Here is a 25,707-nt window from a genome sequence, read left to right on the forward strand (position 1 = left end):
GGTGATCTCTCTGATGCTGAGCTGTGCTGGCCTGGAGAGGGGGCTGATGTGGGTAAAGTGAAATTGCTCTTCCTACTCATTATAGCGTGGCTATTCTTGGCTTTGTATTCATCTTTGGTACTGCAACTTCTTAACTGGATTTTGGTTCTCTTATAAAGGTATTTTTGTCCTTATATTGTTGTTAAATCAGTGTTCTTGTGGGGGATGAGGGCTGGAACTTCCTGTTTTGTCATGTTGCTGATGTCACTCTCTCTCTATTACTGTATTCTTATTGTATATTAATCCATCTTATTAAATTCGTATCATATTTTAATAGTTTTTGACTTAGGTGAAAACTCAAAATATCTCCAGATATTTGCCAGCTTCTTTCCTCTATAAAGTATTTTATTGGACTTGCCAATGAATAATATAATTTCCTAAATTTTTCTTTTCCAATAAAATAGGATCTCCCCTCCCCCAAAATAGAACAGTTCTTTTTATGTTACTCCTTATTCTTTAGATTTTAAGGAATGCCTGTATTCTTAGGAATACAATTAAATTTTTAAATTCTAAATAAAGATTTTTAAAGACATTTCTTTCAAGTATAATCCTTTCTTCACTGATGTTGTGTGTTTTTGTAAAGACATATTAATAATATGTCAGAAATTACATTTACCAGTGAGATAAGAAGGTTTTTATAAGTGCTTATAATCACCATTGACTTCTGTTTTATTGTAATAAAATATGCGTAAAATAAAATTTATTATTTTAACCATTTTTAAGTGCACAATTCGGTGGCATTAAGTGCATTTTCAATGTTGTGCAACCATCACCACTATATATCACCAAAATTTTTTATCATTCCAAACAGAATCTGTATCCATTAAGCAATAACTCCCCATTCCTCCACTCACTGCCCTCCCAGCCCCTGGTAACCTTTATTCTACTTTCTGTCTCTATGAGTTTGTGTATGTTACATACTTCATATGTGTAATCACACAATATTTGTCCTTTTGTATCTGGCTTATATCACTTAGTCCAGTGTTTCCAAGTTCTTCTATCTTGTAGCATGCATCAGAATTTCATTGTTTACCATTGGTTCTTGAATATTTAGTAGTAATTCCAAATTGTGGATTTCTTTGAGGATATAAGAAATTTAATATAAGTGAGATGTCTGACTCAAAATGTGGATGTGAATACTATTCCTTCCCAGTATTATCTATAGTGTCATACACATGGGTCCAGTTTAGCCATAATTCTAGTTTGCTTCTCTCTTGACTCTCCTCTCCTTCTTCAATTTCCAGAAGTCCTTGAGTGCTTCCAAATGTCACAGCTTTCAGTTTTGCTTTCTATTATCTTGTCCAATTGAAGCCAAGAGCCCAAGCACGTGTTCTTTGAAACTGAAGGATGCTAAACTATCATGAGAGATGCCACTAAGAATGCTTATAACATCACTGTATATAATGTACTCTTAAATAAATGTAATTTATAATTAAAGAGATATTCAACTTGGAACAATTTCTGAAATTAATATGGATTATTGGTCAGCACTTCCTACTTATCCTATAAAAAATAACGAAAAATAGGTACCTTAATTATTTATGCATTTCCTATATTTTGACAATAGATTGAATTCTAATCCACTATACATCACTTCTAGCCAGTGCTTTCATGTGAACAATTTCTGGAGTAGTTTCCTGTGTAACATGATCTTGCCGAACTTATCCACATCTAACCAACAATGTTCTAAATGACTAATTTTGTCATTTACTGTGGTAATCACAGTGTCACTTCTTTCAGTCTAGCATTTTTTCCTTGGCCTTAAGTGCATTTTATAGGGCTTTAGTAATAGTACCATAAATTTCAGTAATGCCTGAACTTGGAATTGATAGAAGATGAACTAAAAATTCACGAAGAATTTTATAGTTTTCTGTATCAGTTGGAAATTTTGTTTGACCTTTTTAGAAATGATAGCAGTTATTCTCATATTTCTCCCACCCAAACTAACGTACACACAATTATGAAGATGTGACTTCAAGGTAAAAATAATGATTTAAGCTTTCTTAGGGGTACATTGTTTCTACCATGTTTTTCATAAAAAAGCAACTATTTTTGAATCACTTCATTAATAATAAAAAATCAACCCCTTCTCAGATGTTGGTAAGCATGCCTTCTTTCTGAGTCCCCTGGTGAAGAGGAAGATGAAGAAGGAGAAAAAAAAACAAGACGACCTGTGTCATCAGACCTAATAATGTCAGCAACACTGCCGTTATCAGTACTATGGCCTGACACCATGATAAGTTTTTTGAGAAATTATCTTATTTAATGTTCACAAGAAATTCTTTAGGGAGGTCATCATATCCCCATTTTAGAGATAAGGAAACTGATTTTTGAGAAAAAAGTAGCTTTCCCTAAATCAATCAGCACTTGTATCAAAGAAGTAAGACTTGAACCCAAGATCATCTGACCCAACAATGCATACTCTTCATTAACTCATTTTATTGCCTCATGAATATGATTTAATGAATATGAAGCAACAATTGGTTTTCAGATCTGGTTAGTTCATTATGATGGCATAAATCAGTATTTGTTACCAGAGATGTTTCTTCTTTTCTTAACTGGGTTTTCCATAATGCAACATTATATATGTGTTGAAATAGATGTTGTTTACCACACCTGAACAACATAATCTATTGAACAGACCTATCTGCTTGCTGACATAAAAGCATTTTGCATTTGTTACTAGAGTCATTAGTAGTGGCATTTTCTTGAATCAGTGTCAACTGTTTTCACTCATATCTTAGAAGAAGTAGAAAGGTCTCAAGAAGTTTGACAGTTTCGTGGTGCATGTTGTGGAAGGTGTCTTAACAGCTTATCAATAAAACTCAAGAAGTTAACTTCCTCCTTACATTCATGGGCACTTATGAGTATGACTGATGGATAATGCAGTATCCTTATGAACTACTGTATATATTTAACTCCCAGGCTTTATTTTTCTTTGATTACTTCAAATTCTCAGATGATATCTCTGCGATATTAATGAGCACTATACTCTGAAAAATCTATATGACAATCATTCAACCTTATAACACATTTTATTTTGCATCCTCTTCCAAGAGGACTATTCTTGAATCTATATTTGCTTCCTGGAAACTGTGAAGAGAATGTCTTCAGATGGTTGTGGAGCATTGTTAGTAGTTCTTCATAGAGGCTCAGCTGTCTTCTGTCTATGGCAGTCATTAAGAGTAGATGTTATTTGGAAGTAAAAAAAAAATGGATCTTAGTGTATCATTTAAATGGGATAACTATCACACATCATCCAGCAACGTTTGCTTTTTTTTCTTTTATTTTGGTGAGGAAGAGTCAACCTGAGCTGACATCTGTTGCCAATCTTTCTCTTTTTGCTTGAGGAAGATTTGCCCTGAGCTAACATCTATACCAGTCTTCTTCTATTTTGTATGTGGGTCACTACCACAGTATGGCCACCAACAAGCGTTGTAGGTCAATATCCAGGAACCAAACCTGGCCACTGAAGCAAAGCACACTGCACTTAACCAGTAGGCCGCAGGGATGGTCCCCAGCAACCTTTGCTTTTTATGGTGCTCCTTCTTTCTACTCTTACTCGTCAGCAAAGGGACATGTCCTTCAGTCAATTTCCTCCTAAAATTGTTATATCAGATAGGGGGAGCTTAATTGCTTACAGATTTATTTTCTCTAAGAGCTACTCAGATATTGAAGATATATTTCCCGTGGCTTACCTTTTTTATCTTATTTAGAAAAAAAGAGTAGTACTAAAAAATTATTTTTTATTTTTTTAGTAGCCAGGTCTCACCTAACAATACAGCTTTCTCTACAATTCTTTGCATTTTTAAAATACAACACAATACACTCAATACCTGAAGCTAAACTTATTCAATATGACTGTTATTCTTGGCCTTTCTGCAGGAGTAAATAGTCATAATCATACAAGAGATGAGGATCTCTTGGAGTAAGAGAATAGCAAATAACATTTAAAGAAATTTCTTAGGCATTTGTTCCCTTGAAATTAGATGGAAAGGGTTTGTACTCTACTAATGAATAGCAAGAAACAGGTTGACATAAAATTCTTTAGTGTTTCTCTGTATGGATGTTTAAATGACATGATGGTTTCTTTTTCCCCGAGTGGGTTCGTTATTTTTACCTGAAAGTTTTAGTTACATATTTCAAGTATTTTTCTCACTAGAAAATGGGTGCATAATACAATATGCACCTAACAAGAAGTCTTTTAACAAAACAATCTTATATTGCTGGAAAATTACTTTGGACTAACCCAAACCTGTATCATTTAAATATTAAGTACAGGTAAGCAAAGAGAATCAAAATGCAAATATTGAATTACAGCAGCCCTGGTTTACAAATGGAAGGCCAAATTATAGTGGAGAAGATACATGAGAACTTTAAATCTATCTGTGAGTTTACCACCTATATTTTTTAATCAAAAAAAATGTAATTGGCATGTACACTTAGTTGAATATTGACATAATGTATAGAGTTTGAGAAATATAGCCTGGACATAATTAAATCATTGAACTTATCTATCTAGTATAATTTGATTTTTTTAATCTTAACATTTTATTTCTTTGTAGTCAAACAAAAATTTGGATATTTCAATTAATGCATCAAACAACTTTAATCTCAACATTACGTGGTCAGTTGGTTCAACAGGTAAGAGAATTTTGTTGTCATGTGTCTTTCACATCTGTTACTATATAGAAGGTGTTCTCACATGACCTTTTACTGTTAATTTAAATAATTAAATAAAAATATTATATACCATAATTATTGTGCTGTTTCAGGTAAAAATAGTAAGTAGCATTATTAAGGAAGCTTCGTTTGTGCTGAGAGAGGGTTAAAAAAAAACTACACTTAAGATATCTTCCATAATAAGATTTATAAATTGAAATTGTTGACTTTAAAAAAAATCTAAGAAGTACAAGTCCGTATGTTGGATTATTAAAATTATGCTCACTTTTTTTCTATTTACATCTTAGGAAATTCTGTTGATTTCTGTTTTCTATTTCAAAGATATACTGTTGCATAAAAGTGCTAGAAACTTGTTTTTGAGAAAGTATATGGATTCTTAGAAATCCGTATTTGACTTCTGCAAATTAAGTCATTATGCTATTTTAATATGTCGAATCATGGAAAAAGAATTCAGGAGTACAAGGTCTTTGCAATTCCAGAACTTATATTACATGTGTAAAAACTGAGAAGTTCCGGTAAATATATAGGCCTTTTATTACAATAGTGCCAAACATATAGTAAAATCTTGGCACTGTGAGTTTCATTAATTAAGAATTCATGATAACTTGTACTGTTAATTTGAAATTTACTTCTGCACAATAAGCTGACTCCACAAAAAATTTCAAATTTGTCAACAACAAGAATATATAAAACCTCTATAATCAATTTAGAACAGTGATTTTAGTATGCAAGAAATCACTTGTAACTTGCAGGTTGCTAGAACCAAATCTCAAAACTTTGGATTCATCAGATTGGGAGATGGAGTTAGGAAATATGCATTTTTTAAAAGCATCCAAGGTAATTTTGGAATAGGTGATCAGTTAGAAATTAACTCAGTTGCTCAGTGTACTAATTGTATTATTTTTATAGTTTGTTAAGGTAAAGGACTCAGTAAGATTGTTGAAATTACTTTCTATTTAGTTAATTTCAGTGAATATTTATTGAGTACCCAATATATATTTAACTAATTGAGCATTTAGCTCATATTTTAAATTACAGCCTCATCCCAATGTATTCAAAGTACTGATGGTTCAGTTTGTAGTAAGACAAATAAGTAGATTTTTTTCCATTTTTTAATGGGGTTGAAACTTATGAAATATGTTCTGATTTGTTTTGAAAGGCTCTGTGAAATAGTAAGTAGAAAGAACTCAGTTTCTGGAGCCATATGTACCTGAGTTCCAAAATTCCAAAGAGGAATTTACTGTTGACTAGCTATAGAGTTGAGGCAAGTGCTTTAATCTTTCTGAGGCTCAGGTTTCAATTTGAAAAAATAGAGATGGAATACCTCTGGGGTAAAATTGTTTTAGAAAAGAATATTAAAGTCTCTAAGTCAGTGCCTAGTGCATAGCACTTAATCAGTGGTTTCATTCTTAAAAATAATTTTAATACTAAATCTATTTCCATTATATTTATGACAAATCTTATTTTCTTTCTTCTTTGTCATTCTAAATGGTAACCATGAGTTTATCTTCATATTTATGTTCTCACAGTACAGTTACAAAAATTAAGTTAGTGTAATATATATTTTAAGTTCATAAAGATCCCTATTTCCTAATACAAGTTATTTAAATTTATTATTATTTACATTTTAGCTGGAACAATATCTGGAGAGGAGACTCCTATAGTTTCCAAGACTAACATAAAGGAATATAGAGATAGTTTTTCCTATGAAAAATTTAACTTCAGAAGCAATCCTAACATTACATTCTATGTGTACGTCAGCAACTTTTCCTGGCCTATTAAAATACAGGTAAGTGTTAATAGTATTGAATCTAATGCCCACTGAGTATTTTATTTAAAAAAAAATGTTGTTTTTGTTCAAAGAGATGATATAGATAGATTTCTATGTTTTGAACAGTATGAAAACTTGTATTGACCCTTGATAAAAAGGGCACATCAATGTCTGTGATGATGAATGTCTCCATAAAAAACCTTCATACAAATAACATTGAATCAACCAAAGAATATTCTAATTTTTCGATAAAATTGTATTCTTAAAAAATATATCAGGGGGCCGGCCCAGTGGTGCAGCAGTTAAGTTCTCTCATTCCACTTTGGTGGCCCAGGGTCCGCTGGTTTGGATCCCAGGTGCGGACATGGCACTGCTCATCAAGCCATGCTGTGGCAGACATCCCACATATAAAGCAGAGGAAGATGGGCATGGATGTTAGGTCAGGGCCAGTCTTCCTCAGCGAAAAGAGGAGGATTGGCAGCAGATGTTAGCTCAGGGCTGATCTTCCTCAAAAAAAAAAAAGCATCAAAACTTGAAATAATTAGGTTGTTTCAGTTTTGTGATTAATTATATACTTTAATTGAGGGTTAAGTAGATACTCTTTTCTTTTTCTTACAATGCCACTTGTAATTATTTGCTGTGTTTAGTAATCTCATTTTTGCTTTATTATATACTGAACATAATTTAAACTTTCATTAAAAATTTAGGATTAGCAGTACTTAACAGTTGGTTCTTTAAGACTCACTACCTCTCACCACTCATTTCTTTATCTATGCTATGTATATGGTGTAGGTTTCGTTTTTAGTGTGTTTAGTGATAGCCTGCTAAAGGCTTCAGATTTATTGCTAGGAAACGTTTAGAATGCTCTTTCTATCTTGAAACAGTCAGCGTTTGGGTTCTTAATTTATGCTTTTATAAAAGCCTATATGCTGTAATGTTGGGAGTTGTTCATTTATTCATTCTTTTGACTGATAGTTTGATCCGACTGAATTCAAATTATTGAATAGCTCATATGTGCCAAGCCTCGTGCTAGGCTATTATGTTTTAAAATCTTCTAAAAATTTACAGATAATTCCTCCTCTTTTATATTAGTAGATGACAGCTTATGATCTGTGACTAGAAATGTTGGCATGTTTTATTTATATTAATTTGTATGTGATTTGTGGGATGACTGAGCAATTTTTAAAAATCATATGTTTACTGGAAAAATTCTTCTTGTTTACAAGGTTGATTTAACATCTAAATTAAGGAAATTACTTAACTATTCAAGAAATATTAGTACAAATTACTGCTCAGTAAATGGCAATGGAAATTAATTTGATAAATTTATTTATTCATTGTTAATGGTTGATTTAGATCCTAATACAGTCAGAAAATGCTGGAAATCTTTCCATATAGTTTTTAAGAATTTACACACTGAGGATGCCGAATGTATCACCTTTTTTTGTAAGATTTATACAGAAATATTAATCAGATTTCACTTGGTCAAATTATGATTGAAGTGACAAAAGGGCTCATCTATAGAGCTTATTAAGTGGTAATTAAAATTGATATAATTGTTAGATTTTTAATTGTTTCATGCCCTTTATTTCTTGGTTATCCAATTGTATTTTATTTTTAAGCAAATTACATAGTTACTTTAGAATATTCATGAATATTTAATGGTTAGAAATTAACTTTCTAAATTGGACTTTCTTTTGAGAACATACTAGTAATATATTCTGGAAGCTAAACCAGAATTTGTGGAATAAAGATGCAATATTCCACTCTCCCAAAATATTAAAATGTGAAAAATAACTGTGGTGGTCAAGATAGGTAGAGCCTAAATTCTACTCTTTGATTAAGATCATTACATTAGTCCTGAGGAATATGTTATATTAAGGCATATGAGTATGTGTCTTTTTTTGTAGGACTATAATAAACTTTAAATTATTAAATAGAATAGTAAAATTAATTGAGATTTCTTTGCTAATAGAATTGAATTATGTTGATTCATTTTTGCATGTTTAACCAAGCTTGCCCTTTGGGGGTGAGCTCCACGTGGTCATTTTGTAGTATTCCTTTTATATATTGTTGGATTTGATTTGTCACAATTTTGTTAAGAATTTTTATACTTATGTTTATGGGGGATGTTAGTCTGTAGTCTTCTATTCTTATAATCTTGTTTGACTTTATATCATGGTACTGCTGGCCTTATCAAATGAATTGGGAAATATTCCTTCCTTTGTAATTTTTTGCAAGAATTTGTGGAGAATTGATGTTATTTCTCTCTTAAATCTGTGATAGAATTCAACATTGAATGTATGTGGACCTGGGAGTTTTTGTGTGTGTGGGAGTGTTTTAACTACAAATTTATTTTCTTTAATAGATTTAGAACTTTTCTGGTTACTTCTTTCTTCTGGAGTGAACTAGATCAGTCTGTGTCAGTTGTCTCTTTCATTTCATCTAATTTATAGAATTTATTGACAAAAGATTGTTAATAATATTCACATGCTATCCAGTGATGTTCTCTCTCTCATTCCTGATATTGGTAATTTGTTTCTCCTCTCTTTTTTTCTTTTCTTGATTAGTCTGGCTAGAGAGTTATCAATTTCATTGATTTTTCTTAAAGAAACAGATGGTTTCACTTCTTTTCTCTACTTTCTCAATTTCATTAATTTCATCTCTAATTATTCTCTTTCCTTTGCTTACTTTGACATAAGTTTACTATTTCCCTTCTTGTTTCTTGAGGTCAATACTTTCTAATTTTCTTTTTGACTTCCTGCTTGATTAATGGAGTATTTAGAGGTGGGACATTTCATTTCTAACTATTTGGAGAATTTTTAGAAATGTCTCTGTCACTTAGCTCTAATTTAATTCTAGTGTAAAACATGGAACATATTTTGAATGATTGAATTCTTTTAAATTTCTTGAAACTTATTTTATAGCCCAGGTGTTTGGCTAAATAATGACTCTGCCAAGGTGACCACATCCTGTCCTAATTGATGGTACCTGTGGCTATTATATTACATGGAAAAAGAGGATTTTGAAGTTGTGATTAAGTTTAGGACCTTAAAATGATTATCCTGCATTACTGCGGTGGACTCAGCCTAATTACATGAGTCCTTGAAATAACCTTTCCTGGCTGAGGTCAGGGTCCGAGGGAGATGTGCTTACAGAAGAATGGTCAGAGAGAAGGAGGGGGCCACCAGCCAAGGTCTCTACAGGCTGGAAAAGTCAAGGAAGCAGATTCTCCTCTAGAGCCTCTAAAAAAAAGCACACTGCCCAGCCAACACCTTGATTTTAGTTCAGTGAAATCTGTCAGACTTCTAACATACAGAGCAGTAAGATGGTAAATGTGTATTGTTTTAAGCCACTAAGTGGTTGCCAGAGCAATAGAAAGTGAATAAACCTAGTGTCTTAGTCCGTTTGGGCTACTATAATAAAATACCACTGACCAGGTAGCTTATAAAGAACAGAAATTTATTGCTGACACTTCTAGAGCCTGGGAAGTCCAAGATCAGGGCACCAGCATGGCCAGGTTTTGGTGCTGGCCTGCTTCCTGGTTCACAAGCAGGTGCCGTCTTGCTGTGTCTTCACGAGGTGGAAAAGAATAGAGAGCTCTGTGGGACCTCTTTTATAGGAGCGTTAATCCCATTCATGAGGGATTCATCTTTAAGACCTAACTATCTTCCAAAGGCCCTGCTTACTAATACCATCACCTTTAGGAGTTAGAATTTTAACATATGAATTTGAGGGTGACATAAACATTCAGACCATAGCACCCAGTATGTGATCAATTTTGCTAAGTGCTGGACAGTTGCAAAAAAGATGCATTCTGCTGTTGTTGGGTGGAGTCTTCTCAATTATCAATTAGGTCGAGTTGGTTGATAGCTTTCTCAGGTCTTCTAATGTCCTTGTTGATGTTCTGTCAGTTTGAGAAATGAGTGTTGAAATCTCTGACTGTATTGGGGATTAGTTTATTTGTTCTTGTAGTTTTATCAATGTTTACTTCACGTATTTTGAAGCTCTCTTATTTAGATGCATAAATATTTAGAGTTTTTATGTCTTGTGCTTTGTTAGTCAGGAGCAGAGCTGCGTTTAGTCTAGGGTGAATCTTTCCACTCCTGAGGCCCTGCCTTCGGGGCATTCTATTCTATGACACACCAATTATAAGGTTTTCTACTCAGGCTGGTGGGATCACGAGCTATTCCCAACTCTATGTGAGTTTTGAGGATTTTTCTCTCTGCCCCTTTCAAATGATTCTTTCCTCAGCCTTGGATAATTTCTTCACCTGTAGGTAGTATTCAGCTGCACTCAAGGGGGCCCTTAGCAAGTCTCTGGAGCACTCTGGGCAGTTCTCTCTTCTCCAGTACACTGTCCCGTAAACTCTAGCCACCTTGGCTTCTTCACATTCCCAGTTTCATCTCCTCAACTCAGGCAAGTTTCTGAGATACATCTGTGTTCACTCTCCTTTTGATGCAGCCTCAAAACCATGATACTCTGTGGCATTTAAAAGCACGCCTCATTTTTCCTCCATTCAGGGGTCACTGCCCTGCATTGCTTGATATCCAAGGTCTAAAAACCAGTGTTTCGTATATTTTTGTCTGTCTTACTAGTTGTTTTGGCAAGAGGATAAATCTAGTCCCTGTTACTTCATTTTGGGAGGAAGTAGAAATCCTACATATAATTTTGAGTCTAGGTAGTAAATAAAATAAATATGGTAGCCATAAGTTCGTTCAGTAAATGAGAGGACTGTTACTAAATATGTAGGTTTATGTTTTTACTTGTAAATTGTTTTATTTAGTTTCTTAGATTTAAGCTTCCAAGTACTTTTTGGATAAATCGTAGGTTGTAGACATACATCTATTTTAGATTTCATAAGCACATAATATTGCAGATTCCAGCAAGTTGTAGATATGAGAAAGTTTACAAGCCATAGATGAAATTATTCATAAATATTTACAGATCACACTCTATGGAAGTATTTGCTTTGAAAAGTGACTGAAATAAAAAAGTACAAAAAACCTAATTCCTATTGGAAAGTATTCATGAGACCATGGGATACCAAGAATCCTCTGTCCAAAAATAAATTATTACTGTTTTCTTTTCACAAAATTTTATCAGTGATGTTTCTAAAATGCAAAAATAAAAATTTCTGATAAAAATTGACATTTAACTTTTATGATCATTTTTACTTAATGTATTTTAATATTTGCTTTAGTCGAGTTGCTACACAAGGAGAGAACTTTGGAGTATAGCTGAAAGAAAGTGCTTTCAGGTTACTTAGCCTTTCTGCTTATAATTTAATTCTTTTTCTTCTTATATGTTCTAGCATAAAAGATATATAAAAGTTTAATATTTAATTAGTTTTGTTGTTTACATAACAAAATATTTTTGTATTATTTCCTTTTTGTAAGCCAGATATTTCACATAGGTTTTTCTTGAATCTATATCAATAGTATTTTCATACTTTTATGTGGTAGTAAATTTTTTCCATCACAATTCTTTTGAGCACTTTTAGTTGTAATGATTCCATATATATTTGAACAGATTGAACAGATCAATTTAAAATGTATTATGTGAATAAGGAGAAGTTTTTACTGATATGTAAGAAAGTAGAAAAGTATGTCATTTGGCTTGATCCAAGTAGGGTCTAATCCTGTTATTAGTGGAATGAAACTTGCTAGCATGATAATAGAACTTTGTAAATTTCTATAAATAATGAAAAAATAAAAAGGCGTAGTAATGATCATTATTTACCCAGTAACGTCTGTATTTCATCAGTCAGAGGCTAATATAAAGTTAGGCTTCTTCCAGAAATGGCAGATATTGAACATTTATATAAATTTTTGGCTACATTTTCAAGCAGATATTTATTAAATTTCAGTCACATACAGGGCACTTTGCTATGGGGATAAAATAGTACACAAAGTAGTCTCTGCCCTCATGTAGCTCATAAAATATATTAGTCTGCATTTTTTCAGTTGTAGATAAAGAAATCCAAGTTTAAATTAGCTTCAAAGTAAAACAAGAGACACTCCAGACAGAAAACAGGGCGTTCCTCTGGGAGGAAATGTCTTTAGAAACTTCAAGCACTCAATATCCCTTCTCTGACCATCTTACCTAAAACTATATCCCTTGATGTTCTTTCTACTGTACTATAGAAGTAGTTATTGAATTGACAACGTGATCATTCCTTCTCTGTCTCTAGCTTCTGTTTCACAATGTATGTTGGCCACATTATCTTCTATTTTAGTTGGGTTTATAGCATTGTAATTTAGTCTTCTCAGAGAGAAAAGGGAAAAGACTGTTTTTTAGACACTTTATACAGAGTCTCAGGGACATGTTTTGGTTTGTTTAGGTCATAAAATGTTATCTGAGCCATTCATCATGGATGTGAATGGTACTTATGAGTTGGAGACTCTACATTATTTATTCGCTTCTATGTCTGTTAACAGAGGTAATACTAAAGCAGGAAAGCTTCTTGGAGAGAGTTATATTGAAGCTAGATTTTGAAGGATGAGTAGGAGTTCAGCGAAAGGACATAATGCATGAGGTGGAATTCTAGACAAGATGGATTGGTTTTCAAGGTTATGTTTAAAGAATTTTCATCAGGGAGCAAAGTTTGCTTCCTCTGCTATCACAACCAGCTGTTAGTCTGCACTAATTTGCCACTGATCACTCTCTTGTGTTCAACAGTACCCCGGGGAATTAATTGCTCCACAGTTCTGAGCCAATTGAATTTAGGCAGGGATAGTTTTGGAGCCAGTTGTTGATATTTTTACCAACACCAGAGGATTCATATTATCTCTTTTTCTATGGTTCTTACTGATGAACTAGCTGGACTATGTTTTAACATGTTGTTCTTAAATAAGAGAAGCTGAAAAAGAACAAAAAACTCTCAGCAAGTTAGGAATAGAGGGGAATTTTCTTAACTTGATAAAGAGAACATTTTAAAAGTATATTTCTATATACTGACAATGAACATGTGGAAATTGAAATTAAAAACACAATATTACTTATAATTGCTCCAAAGAAAATTAAATACTCAAGTATACATTTAACAAAACATGTACAGGATCTGCCTGCTGAAAATTACAGAATGGTGATGAAAGATATCAAAGGAGACCTAAACAAATGAGGAGAGATACTGTATTCATGGATTGGAAGACTCATCATAATAACTGCACCAGTTCTTCCCAAATTGATCTAAAGGTGTAATGCAATTCCTATCAAAATCCTAGGAAGATATTCCGTACATACAGGCAAACTTATTCTGAAATTTATATGGAAAAGTACAGGCCGTAGAATAGCTAATATAAAACTGACAAAGAAAAATAAAGTGGAAGGAATTGCTCTTTCTATATTGTCTTACTATATGGCAATAGTAATCAAGACAGTATAGGATTAGTGGAAGAATAAACACATAGTTCAATGGAACAGAATAGAGAACCCAGAAGAGACCCACAAAAATATGCTCTACTGAGTTTTTGCCAAGAAGCAAAAGTATCTCAATGGGAAGTCTAGTCTTTTTGACAGATGGTAGTGGAGAAATTAGACACACATAGGCAGAAAATGGACCTGAGCCTAAGCCTCACACCTTGTACAAAAATCACCTCTAAATGGATCATAGACTAACATATAAACTTAAAACCATAAAAATTCTAGAAAAACAGAAGAAAATCTTCAGGACGTGAGACTGGGCTAAGAGTTCTTGGAGTCGACACCAAAAACCTGATTCATGAAAGGAAAAATTGATCAATTAGAGTTCATCAGTATTGAAAACTAGCCCTATAAGGGCCCATGTCAAAAGGATAAAAATACAAGCTCTAGACTGGGAGACAATATTTACAAATCCAATTTCCACAAAAAGACTAGTGTGTGGAGTATTTGAAGCACTCCCAATACTCAGCATTAAAGAAACCAAACATGCCAATTAGAAAATGGGCAAAGACAGGAACCGATGATATAAAAATGCTGAATAAGCGCATTAAAAGAGGTTCAGCATCCTTAGCTATCATGGAAATGCAAATTAAAGCCACAACGAAATATCACTGTACACTTACCAGAATGGCTAAAATAAAAAATTGTGACAGTGCCATGTGTAGTCAAGAATATGGAGAAAGTGGATCACTCATACATTGCTTATGGCAATATAAAACGATAGAACTACTCAGGAAAATAATCAGCTTTTTATAAAACTAGACATGCAGTTACCATAATACAGCCATTGCACTTCTGGACGTTTATCCCAGAGAAATGAAAACTTTGGTTTACACACTTGTACACAAATGTTCATAGCAACTTTATTTTCAATAGCCAAAAACTGTAGTCATCTCATATGTCTTTCAGCATCAGAATAAACTGCCGTACATCTATACCATGGAATACTACTTAGCAATAAAAAGGAACAAACTATCGATTCATATAACACTTTGGGTGAATCTCTCAAAAATTATGCTGAGTGAGAAAGAACCAGTCTTAGTAGGTTACATACTGTATGATACCATTTAGTTGACATTTTTAAGTGAAAAAAATTTAGAAATGGAGGGCAAATTAATGGATGACTGGGGTTAGGCACCATGGTGAGTGAGATGGAGCAGGGATGGAAGGGGATAGAGGTGGATTTTAAAGGGCAGTACTAGGGATCCTTGTGGTGTTGGAATTGTTCAGCATCTTGACTCACGTACTGAATATATGAACCTACATATGAGATAAAATTGTATGGAACTTAATACACACATAGGTATTAAGTACAAGTAAAAATGGGGTAATCTGATTAAGATCAGTGTTAATCTTTTGATTGGAATATTATACAACAGTTTTGCAAAATCTTACTTTTTGGGGGAAACTGGGAAAAGTGTAGAAGAGCTTTCTCTGTATAATTTCTTACAACAGCATGTGAATTTACAATTATGTCAATAAAATTTTCAACTAAAAACTATACTACATAAAATGATCAAAACCAATATCTGTAATTTGTCAAGTAGCTGACGTTCCAAAGAGGGCAAACTGAGACAAACGTAAGCATCAATCAGGGTTCCAGTTCTACTTTTCTACTAATAAGAGTTAATGATATTTTACACCACAGTTTGCTATGTCTTTTTCCCCTATGTATATGGGCTGAGCATAATTCCATAGCCAGAGAAAAGTCTCAGTCAAAGATGGAGTGACCTGGCCGAAGAAGATCCTGTCATCCACTGGATCTGAAGGAAGAAGGGCAATGCACAAATACCATCTGCTGCTCATGGTGCTAGAAAGATGCACATTGGATTGCAAAGTGTGCCAAGGGGAAGAGACACTGGCAAATTCTCTAAGCTTTCAGTTGTGTCCCCTTAAAGGCTATGTCCTGTGAGTAAGGTCACACCAGGTAGCCTCAAATTACTTCATTTCCTGGTTCAATCAAGGTGATCAGTCCTTCTTTAATTACCTGTCTGAAAAATAGGACAATCTTTCTGGAAGAATATAACATCATCCACTGCATCTGCCATTTTTATATACAGTATCAAGTAAAGTATTAAAAATTACCAATCATTAGGAGAGACTAGACTAAAAGACCAAAATGCAAGAGAACGAAAATATAAAACTACTGAAAAAGTTCCCAAAGGTAAACAAGAATTTATCAGTTTTTCAATTTATCAGTTTAAAATATTTCTTTTTTTTTGGAGGTGATGGATATGTTTATTACCTTGATGGTGGCGATGGAATCACAGGTGTACGAATTTGTTCAAACTCATTAAATTATATACATTAAGTGTGCAGTTTTTAAAAATAGACCATTACACCCAAATAAGGCTGAATAAGAAACAGAAATCTGTTTCATCCCCAAAGAACTTGAGATCCCTGATGTTATATGTTTGCTAAATAAACTCAATCCTTTTGGGAGGGAGTGAGGAAGTTGTTTCATGTTAATGTCCAAGATAAACATTAATAGCAACTGGAAGTCATACTTCTCTAAAAATATTTCTGTGATTAATATCTTCAAGAAAAAAGATGAAAACGTGAATTTTATTAAAGAAATATAGTCTTTAATAAGAATCAAATGGAAAAATAGATTAAAAATAAAATCAGTGAAATTAGATCTCAATATGTGGGTTTCTCAGTAGATTAGACCAGGGGAAGAGAGAAATAATGAATTGGAACATACTTGTGGTAGATTGCAGTATTGTCCAAAATTCTTCACCTTTTCTGGTAGCAACATCTTTTTTAGTCCATGTCGTTTTTACAATTTTTTGCATTAAAATCGTAGAGTACATTTTCCTATCGTTGGCTTAAAGCTTAGACAGTTGTCTTGGTTTTGTTAATTAATGAGGCAGTAGTGAGGGTATGTGAGTTTTGAGCCTAGAAGTTAAGAGGACTTGCATGTTTCCACTTGCCCTCCTGCCATTTCCATGAGAATTTCATGCTCAGACTAGCCTACTTGTCCCAAGACTAACAGGTGACTTCTCAATAGAAACCGTTAGGCAGGAGAAAATGAATGACAACTTAATATGCTGAAGGAAAAAATCTGCCGACTATGAACAACAAAACATTTTCCAAATCAAGGTCAAATAAAGACATTGTCAGTTAAACAAAACCTGAAGGATTTTACTGACACTATTTTGGAGCCAAAAGAAATACTACAAAGAGGATGTTAGGCGAAAGGAAAATGATCTCAGATATAAACATTGAAATGTGAGAGTAAATGAAGAATAAAAGAATAGGTAAACTTATAGAGCTAAAGTAGTGTAAGGTGCAGAAGTATCAGTGAAATGGTAAAAGTAATAAATCTTAAGAGTCTCATTGTTATGATTTCTAGGATAAATCTAAAGAAGAATAAAAGAATGAACTAAGAAGTTGATTGAGGAGTTAAATTGACTAATAAAAGTATTCATGAGCTCACAAGAAGGTGTGAAAAGAGAAGAAAGGTGCATAACAAAAGTGGCTCAAATAAAAATTGAATAGTAAGATAGTAATATAAACCCAACTATATTGATAATTACATTAAATTTAAATGGACTAAATACACAAGTAAAAGCCTAAAACTGTCATACAGGATTGAAAGACACTTGATGCTTAAAAGAGACACACTTTAAATATAACAATTCAAAATGATTGAAAATAAAAGTATACCAAAAGTATTCTATACAAACCTAGCTAAAATAGAAAACTCTATTAATCAGACAAAGTAAACTTGAAAGCGAGATGTATTACTAGAGCTAAAGAGGGGTACTTCACAATGCTAGAGGTAGTAGATCCACTGGGAAGATGTCACAGTCCTGAATCTATACGTGCCCGAAATGTAGCTTCGAAACGTATGAAGCTAATGAAACAGCTTTCTGTTCCTCAATCCAATGGAATAATAATTAATTACAGTAGTCCTCCTTAGCCATGGAGGATAGGTTTCAAGACTGCCAGTGGATGCCTGAAACCATGGATAGTACCAAACCTTATATACACTTGTTTTTTTCCCTATACATACATACCTATGATAAAGTTTAATTTATAAATTTGGCACAGTAAGAGATTAGTAACAGTAACAACACTAATAAAATAGTACAATTATAACGATATACGGTAATGAAAGTTCCCATGAATCTTAGCAACCTCAGCGTACGATTCTTTTCCTTTCCTTATTAAGTCGAGAACTTTCATCTTTTCACTTAAAGGAAGCACTTTTTGGCTTCTCTTGGGCATATCCGACTTGCCAGCATCACTACTCTTGCACTTTGGGGCCATTATTAAGTAAAATAAAGGTCACTTGCACACAAGCACTGCAATACCTTGACAATTGATCAGATAACTGAGACAGCTACTAAGTGACTGATGGGTGGATAGCACATATAGTGTGGATACCCTCGACAAAGGAATGATCCACGTTCCAGTAGGCATGCAATTTCATTACTCAGAACGGCACACAATTTAAAACTTACGAATTGCTTACTTCTGCAATTTTCCGTTTAATATTTTCAGACCAAAGTTGACCACAGGTAACTGAAACCTTGGAAAGTGAACCACAGGTAAGGAGGGAGCACTGTACCTAGGGCTACATGAACTGATGAGAAAATTCAAAATGTGGTCATTTGTATGATAATATTGTGGTATTATTTTTAATATTTGGTTATCTAATAGATATATGATGAAGGCCTTTCTCTTTCTTCTTGATCTATGCTTTCGCTAACTAAACAAAGCATACTCTAAATGATATCTTGTCATTGATCCTACAGAATTCAGGAATACATGTCTTTTTTAAAGAATAAAAATCTCTTTACTTTTTATATCAGTATGATTTTTTTGCATAGTTCTAATAAGCATATGTCTTCATTTTTACCAGAATATAATTGGACAAATAGGTTGTCCAATCAACCTTCCCTTGGATGTTAAATTTGGGAATAACTTTCATTTTTTCAGGAATGACAAGCCCAGCATTAAGGAAACAGTGTTGTATTCATAGGTGAAATCGTTACCTAAACAGATACTTGTTTCGTAACTGTTCTATGGCTTATCAGTCCCCAGTCTTACATGTAGTAGTCAAGGTCGTTTCCTGGGTCTTTAGCAGATTTGGGGGACTTTGAAGAAAGAGTAGTTCACTCATGTGTTAGATGCTCAAGACAGAATTGATGGAGATGAATTTCTTGGGTTTGGGTTCCTAGCTTTAGAATAGAAAAGCAAGTAAGATCAGTTAAAAAATCTTTGGGAAAATAGAAGCTACTGAATATCCAATCCTAGATACCTTAAGAAATCTCAAGACAGAAATTAATTTTCTTGACTTAGTAATGGCTTAATACAAAATGGCTTTAGATTTACTGATGAGCTGGCAAGGCAATTGTATATATGTCAATTAACAAGTCTTGCTGCACCCATGTAAGTGAATTAGGTGAAAACATCATGAAATCAGGTTTTGAGGGAGCTCAGGAATACTTTGGGGGATTACTTATGATTTGAAGGGAAATGGTGAAGGAGGTTTTCAAATTGGAATAATTATTTTGGACAATCTATATACAGCTATGGATTTCTGAATTTGAAACTGTACTAGAGTGTGAATAGAGTTAAGTTAATCATGAATATTTACAGAGCATGCCTATTTCTGATTCATTCTTCCAAACATGAAGAAGCTACAAAAAGAGAAAAAATATTTTTATTTTATTCACTAGAGATTAAATAAAGATGAGGAACCTTAAAATTCTTTTTACTGTCCACTTAATTGATTGTGGTTGGATCATCCAAACAAATGAAGATACTAAGTTCTTTTCCTGGTATTCATAATTTTTATTAGAAATAAAATATAATGTCTGTATTTATTTTTAAGGATTTTAGAAGACTATGGGTTCATTGATCTTATTATCCTTCTAATAGGATGCCTACATTCGTTTTAGAATAGGAAAATTAAGCACACGAGTCCTAAAAACAAAATTCTGTCATTGTCATGTAGCCCTTCCGTATATGAAATGGAAGGAGCAAAGTAGATAAAAATGCGAATGAACTTTCTAACGAAAAGAAAATTTCCATGTTAACAGCATCTACCAAGGTGTCCCTGATTGTAACACATAAATCTTTGAAGCATCTACTAAGTAAAATCAAGTGTTATCTGAATACAAAATAATTATGGACAATTCTCAGTACATTTTTACAATGTAAGTTCAAATTTGGGGACTGCAAACAAGAATTTCTAAAATAGCCCTTTTTGAATAACTGTAAAATAAACAGTTCCTCAATACCTTGCTATTCAAGGTCTGGTCCAGGGACTAACCCATAATAGTAGTGGCATAACCTGGGACCTCGTCAGAAAGGCAGAATTTCAGGCTTTTCAGTAGGTCTAGGACCTACTGAATCAGAATCTTCATTTTACCAAGATCACCCGGGTGATTCAGATGCACACAGAAGTTTGAGAACCACCATCTAATAGAAAAACAACAACAAGAGAACGCTCCTTTGCCTTAGTCCAGGAGCTGTTTGCAGTGTTTCCAGTCATCTCTGGGAAGATTTTGAATTGTTTGGAATTTGAGAATTGGCTTAAAGTATGTTTCACAGCATAGTTTAGTGGAGTGTTTAGTGTTGTTTTTCCACCTACTTCTAGATTAGTAAAGCTATGATGTTTTTAACGTCTTTTAAGTTTTAATGAGTTTTAGAGATCTCTTGAAACCAGTTAATATATAATGAATAGGGGCCAGCCCAGGCGCGTAGTGGTTAAGTTCGCACGCTCTGCTTCGGTAGCCCAGGGTTCGCAGATTCGGATCCCAGGCGCAGCCTTATGCACCCCTTATCAAGCCATGCTGTGTGTGGCATCCCACACATAAAGTAGAGGAAGATGGGCACAGACGTTAGCTCAGGACCAGTCTTCCTCAGCAAAAAGAGGAGGCTTGGCGGTGGAGATTAGCTCAGCGCTAATCTTCCTCAACAACAACAAAATATATGTATAATGAATAATCCTTGCTTTATTAAACTATTTTAACCCTGCACTTTGCATAACTGTACATTAAACAAAAACTTTCTTTTTTCCATTCCATACATATATAGATAACCAAAAACAAAGGATAATTTTAAGCAGAGATTGATGGAGTCTTTGTCATTCATAGGCGCACAGCCTCCTTTATATGTACACATTTATAGTGAAAGAGCAGAAAATGGGATATAAGTGGGATTAGAAACCAATTCTAAAATTCCAGAAAGCTTTCACCTTTTTCAGTTGCTCTAACAATAAGCTGCTACCATTTGTATGTATTCTGTCATGTATTCTGAAACTCAAGACAGCTGGTTTTAGCAAAACACCTTTAAACTATACCTGTCAGTTTGTCAGTAATCATGTGCTTGTTCCTATGCCTGATGGATACTTGTTAATCCTTATGCTATTCAGTTCTCTGTGGCGTTTCTCACTGATTTCTTTCTCCATCTTGTACTACTTTTTCTTCGATTTCTGTTAAATCTGTCTGTCCCACATTTGTGACCTCGATTCAGTTATTCACTTATCTGAGCTTCAGTTACCTCATCTGTAAAATGAGGATAGTAGGGCTTACATTATATTCTCGTGATGATTAGGTGACATAATTATGTAAAATAGAACCATACCTATTATATAGGAAATATTGCAGTAAGCAGTAGATGGTCATCGTCTTTTTTTCCCTCATCATCACCATTATAATCATTGGTATGTAAGAGGGTTTTTGATCTTCTCATCGTATACTTCACCTGTTTAAATCCTTCTGTGATTTTCCATAACATTTAAGATAAATTTTTTCTCCTATATTTTATTTTTCTGTATTAGATTGATTATACTTAACAACAAAAAGTAGTACAAAAAAATTATACCAGCTTGTATAACACTCAAACGTAAAATATTTAGTTTAATTTAAGGACTTTTTTTTTCATTTTGTCGAGGTTGTATTGGTTTATAATATTGTGTAATTTCAGGTGTACATTATTATGTCAGTTTCTGTATAGACTGCATCATGCTCACTGTGAATAGTCTAGTTTTTATCTGTCACCATACATATGTGCCCCTTTACCCCTTTTGCCCACTTCCCCACCCCCTCCCCCTTTGGTAACCACTAATCTGTTCTCTTTATCCATGTATTTGTTTATCTTCCACATATAGTGAAATCATACTGTGTTTGTCTTTCTCTGTCTGGCTTATTTCACTTCACATAATAGCCTCAAGGTCCATCTATGTTGTTGCAAATGGGACGATTTTATCTTTTTTATGGCTGAGTAGTATTCATTGTATATATACATACCACATTTTCTTTGTCCATTCATCATTTGATGGGCACTTGGGTTGCTTCTACATCTTGGCTATTGTGAATAATGCTGCAATGAACATAGTGGTGTGTAGATCTCTTTGTATTGTTGATTCTGTCTTCTTTGGATAAATACCCAGTAGTGGGATAGCTGGATCATATGGTAGTTCTATTTTTAATTTTTTGAGAAATCTCTCTACCATTTTCTGTAGTGACTGCACCAGTGTGTATTCCCACCAGCAGTGTATGAGGGTTCCCTTTTCTCCACATCCTCTCCAACACTTATTATTTCTTGTCGTCTTAATTATAGTCATTCTGATGGGTATGAGGTGATATCTCATTGTAGTTTTCATTTGGATTTCCCTAATAGTCACATTGAACATCTTGTCATGTGCCTTTCGGCCATCTGTATGTCTTCTTTGGAAAAATGTTCGTATCCTCTGCCCATTTTTTGATCAGGTTGTTAGTCTTTTTGTTGTTGAGTTGTATAAGTTCTTCATTTATTTTGGAAATTAACCCTTGTCAGATATATGATTTGTATGTATTTTCTCCCAGTTTGTGTGTTGTCCTTTCGTTTTGTTCATGATTTCCTTTGCCTTGCAGAAGCTTTTTAGTCTGATGTAATCCCATTTGTTTATTTGTTGTTGTTGTTTCCCTTGCCTGTGTAGACATGGTATTTTAAAAGATGCTGCTAAGATGGATGTCAAAGAGTGTTCTGCCTATATTTTCTTCTAGGAGTTTTATGATTTCAGGTTTTACATTCAAGTCTTTAATTCGTTTTGAGTTAATTTTTGTGTATGGTATAAGACCAGACATCCATTTATGATAAAAGTTCTCAATAAAATGGGTATAGAAGGAAAGTACCGCAACATAATAAAGATTATATATGACAGACCACAGCCAACATCATACTTAATGGTGAAAAACTGGAGCCATCTCTCTGAGAACAGCAACAGGACAAGGATGCCCACACTCACCTCTCCTATTCAACATAGTACTGGAGGTTTTGACCAGAGCAATAAGGCAAGAAAAAGAAATAAAAGGTCTTCAAATTGGAAAGGAAGAAGTAAAACTCGTGTAGTTTGCAGATGACATGCTTCCTTATACAGAAAACCCTAAAGAATCCACCAGAAAGCTATTAGAAATAATCAACATCTATAGCAAAGTTGCAGGGTACAAAATCAACTTACAAAAATCAGTTGCATGTCTATACAGTAATAATGAACTAGCAGAAAGAGAAGTCAAGAATATAGTCCCACTTATAATCATAACAAAGAGGATAAAATATCTAGAAATACATTCAACCAAGGAGGTGAAAGACGTATACACTGAAAACTGTAAGACGTTACTGAAAGAAATCAAAGAAGACATAAAGAAATGGAAAGATATTCCATGCTCATGGATTGGAAGAATAAACCTAGTTAAAATGTCCATATTATCTAAAGCAATTTACAGATTCAATCCATTCCCAATCAGAATCCCAGTGACATTCTTCATGGAAATAGAACACAATGAATCCTAAAATTTGTATGGAATGAGAAAAGACTCCAAATAGCCAAAGCAACCCTGAGAAAAAAGAACAAAGTTGGAAGCATCACAATCCCTGACTTCAAAATGTACTACGAAGCTATAGTAATCAAAACAGCATTGTACTGGCACAAAAACAGACACACAAATCAATGGAACAGAATTGAAAACCCAGAAACAAAACCACACAGCTGTGGACAGCTAAAGGAGCTGAGAACATACATTGGAGAAAGGAAAGTCTCTTTGATAAATGGTATTGGGAAAACTGGACAGCCACATGCAAAAGAATGAAAGTAGACCATTATCGACACCATACACAAAAATTAACTCAAAATGGATTAAAAACTAGTTTAGTTTAAACAATTTTAATTCATTTTTTTTAGCTTCTTAAGGTGAGAGTTTAGATCATTGACTTTAGAACTTTCTTCTTTTCTTATAAGTGCCTCTAAAGCTAGAAATTACCCTCAGTGCACTGCCTTAGCTGCATTCCACAAATTTTGATGTGTTTCATTTTCATTTACATTGACCCCAAAATACTTTCTCATTTCCCTTTTGATTTATTCTTTGACTCATAAGTCATTCAGAAGTGTCTTATTTAATTCTCAAATACTTGGGGATTTTCTAGGTGTCTTCCTTTTATTAATTTCTAATTGAATTTTCTCTCTGGTCAGAGAAAAACTCTGTATGATTTTAATCCTTTTAAATTTTTTGTTTTTTGTTTATTTTGTCCAGCGTGTGATTTCTTTTGCTGAAAATCCATATCTGCATTTTGCTGTTGTTTTTGTTCTTCAAAATGTTGATTGGATACTTGGTTGATAGTGTTGTTCAATGTTCTACGTCCTTATTGAGTTTCTATTTTTTCTGTCAATTACTGAGAATTTTTAAATTTCCAACTATATTTGGTGATTTGTTTGTTTCTTGTTTCAATACTTCAGATCTTCTTGTTCTTTGAAGTTGGGCTATTGTGTACTATACCTCGACATTGACCAATATTCCCTTTTATTTTTATGACATATCCTCTTTGTCTTTATTATCTCTACTTCTTGCCATACCAAACTACTTGCAATTCCCCAAACATCTATTTTCTCTTGTTTCTTTGTCCCTGTTGGGCATTTTTACATTCTGCCTTTTTTCTTTCAAATGACCTTTCCTGCCTTGCCCTTGCTAACTCTTGCTTAGCCTTTGTCTCAGTGCAAATATAACCTCTTCTCATACCTAACTACTTTAAGTTACTCTTCTCTTAGAACTGGTACATTCTGCAGCCAATCATACTTTGTTGTGATTACTGTTTAACTTATTTTTCTCCTATTAGCCTTAAAACTCTGTTACTGTAGAAAGTATCTTTTATTTCTATATCCTCAGAACTTAGTTGATATAATTCAATGAATAGTTTTTAAATTAAGAGATAACTAATGTATGTTTCCTGAGGGAGAAATGTACAGATAGTATATGCTTTCTTATTATACTCTTTTGGAAAATGTTAACATGTGATGTAGGTAGTTTATTAGCACAATAAAGGATTTTCCCTTCATATTTATAAATAGTCACATGGGCTTCTTGTAAAACAAAACAGATTTTTTCCTTCTCCAAAAATGAAATTTTATAGTAAAGAGTTTTATTAGTTAAGATTGTTTATAAGGAACAGAAACTATCTTTGACTAACAAGCAGATTATTAAATGTATTATTAGTATAACATGCTGCTGCTAATAACCTGAGACGGAAGAATAAATAATCAGGCTTGCAATAGGCAGAAAGCTGTCAGTTCGAGCAGTTTTCAGTTACATGAATTGCTTTACATTTTCACGTGGGCATGACTGCTGGTCTGAATGAAGTCTCATGGTTTTTTCAATCCATCCTATATTACTCATTCAAGGTCTAGAAATCTTGGGTGAATGAATCTCATTGGCAAATTTGGGTTACGTGTCTATCCCACTATTTTTCCAGAAGGATGGGAGAAAAATATCTCCCCCTGAAAGGGTTTTTTGGGTTCT

General features: G+C 33.6%; 1 protein-coding gene across 3 annotated transcripts in view; it reads left to right on the plus strand.

Annotated features, from left to right (window-relative positions):
- Positions 1–25,707, plus strand: part of ATRNL1 (attractin like 1) — a 730,944-nt gene that overhangs the window by 278,635 nt on the left and 426,602 nt on the right. For all 3 annotated transcript variants that reach the window (XM_046649411.1, XM_046649419.1, XM_046649424.1), the window contains exons 23-24: positions 4,605–4,683; positions 6,354–6,511. In XM_046649411.1, coding sequence (XP_046505367.1) covers positions 4,605–4,683; positions 6,354–6,511 — 237 coding nt within the window. The remainder of the gene's footprint in view (positions 1–4,604; positions 4,684–6,353; positions 6,512–25,707) is intronic.

The sequence above is a fragment of the Equus quagga genome, chromosome 2, assembly GCF_021613505.1.
Source record: "Equus quagga isolate Etosha38 chromosome 2, UCLA_HA_Equagga_1.0, whole genome shotgun sequence".
NCBI lineage: Eukaryota > Metazoa > Chordata > Mammalia > Perissodactyla > Equidae > Equus > Equus quagga.